Here is a 5,588-nt window from a genome sequence, read left to right as displayed (position 1 = left end):
TTTTAAAATACAGAAATCGGCCAAAAATGGTGGATCACTCAAATATAATTTTACGTGTCATTTACATGTTCGAAATCCAAAGTGAACCTTATATGACACCGCACGACTAACTAACTACCTTCATTGTTTGTTGTAATTCGCATGAATTTTCTTCTCCCTATTGTGATTCAATCAATCTCATATACATATAATCATATACATTAATACACATAACAAAGTAAGGTGAATAGGTACTACTCTAAGTAGTGACATTTCATGCAGAACAGGATGAGACAATTCCAATTTGTTGGTTGGCAGGTTTTCATTACTTTTTTTTATAATCAGAAGATGAGAGCTCTCATAACATTTAGGACGTGTTGATGGTTTCTCTCAACACAATCATTTTTGTTGAGGCGTCTCAACACGACCATGACATGAGGTGTCTCAGTGGTTTCCACTAATTGTTAGATAAATGTTTTGCAAGAAAAAAGGAAAAGTTAGCATTGAAGAAGAATTGATGGCTTTGCTGTTAAAACCGCATGGCCGTGTGATCCCACACATTCTCTTCTCCTTTTAGATGTTTTGAAGGTCTTTCTATTAATTTTATATTTTTAAGTTGATGTGTTATATATATATATATATATATATATATATATATATATATATATATATATATATATATATATATATATATATATATATATATATATATATATAAAGAGATTATACTTTTCACATCATTGTATGTTGCACATTAAAAACGTAAAAAAAATATTAATTTTTTTAAAAAAAAAATATTAATGTTTTTTAAAAAAAATAATAATTTTTTTTTAAAAAAATCAACAAAAAAAATTTAAAAAAAATTAAATTCCACACAATGACTTTATCCTTTGGGTAAAATGTAATTTCAACGTTGTCCCAAAGTTGGGACTAAGTGATAAAACGGACACGCTATCCCAACTTTGGGACTGTGTTATAAAATGCAACATTTGCTGTTAAGTTATTTTAATAGTTTATAAAAACTATTTAATAAAACTTAAAAATAATAATAACAAAAAAGTTTAAAAAATATTAAATAATAAATAAATAAATAAATAAATAAAGTCCATGTGGTTAAAAAAAATTAAAATAAAAAATTACCACGTGGACTGCCACGTATGCACTAAGAGAGAATCTTGGTTGAAATGTGGCAGTCAGGTGTGTATCTGAGGGAGGTTTGAGAAAAAATCTTTCAACATAAATGGTTGTGTTGAGAGAAACCATCAACACATCCTAAATGTTATTAGAGCTCTCTTATTCCAATTCAAATTACATAATGTCAGATTCCAATGAAAACAACACCAACATCTAAATTAAATAGAAAAACACAATTATGGGTGTTACATTTTACCTATCAGTGAAATTAACTAACTAATCGGTAAAACTCATCTAACTTACAAAATTCTCAAAATCCAACAAAAATGTCAAAAATAACACATGACTTCCACCATTGGAAGTTAAGTGCAAAATGTGACCAATTTGAAATAAGCCAAAAATATCACTAACTTCCACCATTGGAAGTTAAGTGTAAAAAGTGACATTTTTTAAAAAAAGTCAAAAATAACACATAACTTCCACCATTGGAGGTTAAGTGCAAAAAGTGACATTTTCCAAAAATCTCGCTAATTTCTTGTTTCACATTTGTTTGGGTTTTCTCCTCTTTGAACTATATTGAAGAAATTAGTGTTTCTCAATGAAACAGCAAGCACATATCAAAGTATATATTATATAAACTAACTTATGAAACAACATGTCAAGTGTGTGGATACACAATTATGTATCATTCCAAAACACAACTTAATGAAAGATAAATTATATTATTTTTATGTTTAATATTGTATTAAATTCATATTCTTAGATAAATAAATAATAGAAATGATTCCAAATCCAAATCCAATAATTCTAATCATTTATATAAAGAGTGAAAAATGATTCCAAATCCAATAATTCTAATCATTTATAGTTCACAAATAAAGTTTAAACCAAAATGTCAGAGCATATAAGAGCAAAGAATGAGTTAGAGCATATTCTATCATTAGAATATCATAACATATCATCAGATTTAACATAATTATAATTCGAATTTGAACAAAACCTAATTTTTATGAAAACCTTATAATCATACTTGGAGAGACCGTGATATGAAAATTTGAAAATTTAAAATTACAACATAATTTTATAAATGAAGACTAACCTTTTTAAGTCGTAAATCGGAAACTTTAGGGAACTTTTGTTTTACAAACGCAAAAAATGGATGATGAATTAAGCTGTTATCAAATTAAGTTAGGACAGCATTCATATATATTTAAGAAGTTGCTCATGATAAAAGAGATTGTGAATATATATATATATATATATATATATATATATATATATATATATATATATATATATATATATATATATATATATATATATATATATATATATATATATATATATATATATATATATATATATATATATATATATATATATATATATATATATATATATATATATATATATATATATATATATATATATATATATATATATATATATATATATATATATATATATATATATATATATAGCATACAATACATCTCATTCTTATTCAAAGGTTTTAAATTATCATGTATACTTTTGCAATTGATTTATTTAACAACATCTTTTTCTTTTCTTTCAGCAACCATAGAAAATAACAAAAATGAAGAAGTTCAGGATCCCTATCCCAACTGTTTAGGTTACAATGTTGAACTTTGTTGGAAGAAAAAAATCACTAGATGCAATAAAAAACCTATGGTTCATTTCCTACACTTGGGGCAATAAAACTTGTCCACTTCTTCTGTTTTTTTTAAAGTCGTTTTTATGCAGGAAGGATGGTACCTGAGAAAAGCGTGATTACAAATTAATATGAATTAAGGAAAAGGTGTAATTTTGAAGTAATTACAAAAGTTGTATAGTAGAACAGTAGATTTAGTTTTACCAATCATGGCAGCTCCCTTCACATTTTATCATAGCGCGATCTGGGTTATTAGGCAATTCACATATGCAATACCTTCAAAAAACACAAACCGAAATAATTGAGTTCTACATATCACAAACAAAACTAATAAAAAACAAAACTAATAAAAAAAAACTCACACAGCAACTTTATCTCTTCCTGCGTCGAGGTTTTTAGTGATATAATCATATCTATATCGACAATAGAAATCTGTAGGGCCGATACTCTTAAGATCAAGGTAGTCAGTGAAATGATGGACAACGCACTTGCCAATAATGGTTTCAGCACTAAGATTATCTATATGTTTAGAGTAGAAGAGTTCATCCTTGCCAATAAACTTCGCATTGGCGTAACAGGTGTCGCGAGGCCTGTAAAACCAGGCCACAGTTACCTCTGGATCACTTCTGCCCAAAGTGATTTCTTTCACAAGCCCCACGTAGGGGAGTTCATTTCCTCCAGCATTGAATAGAACGGTGTCTCCTCCTGAAAGTAAAACAAATACCATGTTTGGATTGATACTATAGGAGATATGATTTTTATTTTGAACGTGAAATGAGTCGGTAGTGTTGTTACCTCTTATTGTCTCGTTGGTCCCTTTGATAGTATAAGAAGACATTTCTGTATGATGGGTATGAATTGCAACTAACATCAATCAATAAACAAACAATAAATTAGATATTGAATCAATAAAGTGAAAATAAGCATGCTACTGCCACACTTCCCTAACTCAGTATGCAAATTATAAAAAATAAAAAAAAACAATTCATCAATGAATCGAAAGTGGAAATATCATAACAATTCATGAATTTGCTAACAAAACAACTCTTGATTTGGCAACTCTAAACTTCAGTGGACCCAACCAAATTGAACACAAGAACTAGGAGACTTAATAACCAAAATCACTACTTGAATGAAAACACACTAGTAAAGTATTTAGGGGAGGGGACTATAAAACATGGTGCCATAAAACCTAACAAATAAGATATAACAGCCCAAGAATATTCGGAACCCAAAAATTCAATCTAGATCACTAACAGTCCATTAACAATTACATAGTTTATACATCCCGAGTAGAACCTACTGTAAAAACTGTCAAAATAATAAAAACATCTAAAAATTAAGTGTTTTATTTATAGGACACTTAATTTAATTGTATAATTTACTAATCACTAGCAAGTAAATTTTACAAATTATGATGCCACTTTCAATTTAATTTCACAATAAAACATCAGTATCAAATTTATAATTGAATTTGGGATACTTGTTTTGCTACTTACATAACATATCCAAATCAATTAGTTCTTAGTTTTCATTTTTGAAATGTTATCTATCCTATATTATCTATTCACAGCAAGACAATCCCACGTGTGTTTGCCTCTTCCAAGTGTTTCATTACAATTACAATGTCAGTATGTCACTTTTAAATATAGTGGTATAAACAATTTGTAAATTTCATTAAACAAAGCAATGAATCAAAAAAATCTGCAACATAACCCTAAACAACAGAACTTATTTGTTAGGTTTTATGGCACCATGTTTTATAGTCCCCTCCCCTAAATACTTTACTAGTGTGTTTTCATTCAAGTAGTGATTTTGGTTATTAAGTCTCCTAGTTCTTGTGTTCAATTTGGTTGGGTCCACTGAAGTTTAGAGTTGCCAAATCAAGAGTTGTTTTGTTAGCAAATTCATGAATTGTTATGATATTTCCACTTTCGATTCATTGATGAATTGTTTTTTTTTTATTTTTTATAATTTGCATACTGAGTTAGGGAAGTGTGGCAGTAGCATGCTTATTTTCACTTTATTGATTCAATATCTAATTTATTGTTTGTTTATTGATTGATGTTAGTTGCAATTCATACCCATCATACAGAAATGTCTTCTTATACTATCAAAGGGACCAACGAGACAATAAGAGGTAACAACACTACCGACTCATTTCACGTTCAAAATAAAAATCATATCTCCTATAGTATCAATCCAAACATGGTATTTGTTTTACTTTCAGGAGGAGACACCGTTCTATTCAATGCTGGAGGAAATGAACTCCCCTATGTGGGATTTGTGAAAGAAATCACTTTGGGCAGAAGTGATCCAGAGGTAACTGTGGCCTGGTTTTACAGGCCTCGCGACACCTGTTACGCCAATGCGAAGTTTATTGGTAAGGATGAACTCTTCTACTCTAAACATATAGATAAACTTAGTGCCGAAACCATTATTGGCAAGTGCGTTGTCCATCATTTCACTGACTACCTTGATCTTAAGAGTATCGGCCCTACAGATTTCTATTGTCGATATAGATATGATCATATCACTAAAAACCTCGACACAGGAAGAGATAAAGTTGCTGTGTGAGTTTTTTTTTATTAGTTTTGTTTTTTATTAGTTTTGTTTGTGATATGTAGAACTCAATTATTTCGGTTTGTGTTTTTTGAAGGTATTGCATATGTGAATTGCCTAATAACCCAGATCGCGTTATGATAAAATGTGAAGGGAGCTGCCATGATTGGTAAAACTAAATCTACTGTTCTACTATACAACTTTTGTAATTACTTCAAAATTACACCTTTTCCTTAATTCA

At 28.8% G+C, this 5,588-nt stretch overlaps 1 protein-coding gene across 1 annotated transcript in view; it reads left to right on the top strand.

Moving 5' to 3' along the window:
- Positions 1 to 4,882: 4,882 nt before the first annotated feature.
- The window catches only part of LOC131659613 (chromatin remodeling protein EBS-like), an 875-nt gene continuing 169 nt past the window's right edge, over positions 4,883 to 5,588 (top strand). Inside the window, exons 1-3 of the mRNA XM_058928780.1 lie at positions 4,883 to 4,925; positions 5,016 to 5,358; positions 5,445 to 5,516. Of these exons, the coding sequence (XP_058784763.1) occupies positions 4,883 to 4,925; positions 5,016 to 5,358; positions 5,445 to 5,516 (458 nt within the window). The remainder of the gene's footprint in view (positions 4,926 to 5,015; positions 5,359 to 5,444; positions 5,517 to 5,588) is intronic.

Source organism: Vicia villosa, linkage group LG3 (assembly GCF_029867415.1).
Source record: "Vicia villosa cultivar HV-30 ecotype Madison, WI linkage group LG3, Vvil1.0, whole genome shotgun sequence".
Taxonomy (NCBI): domain Eukaryota; kingdom Viridiplantae; phylum Streptophyta; class Magnoliopsida; order Fabales; family Fabaceae; genus Vicia; species Vicia villosa.
This window is presented reverse-complemented; position numbering and strand designations above follow the sequence as displayed.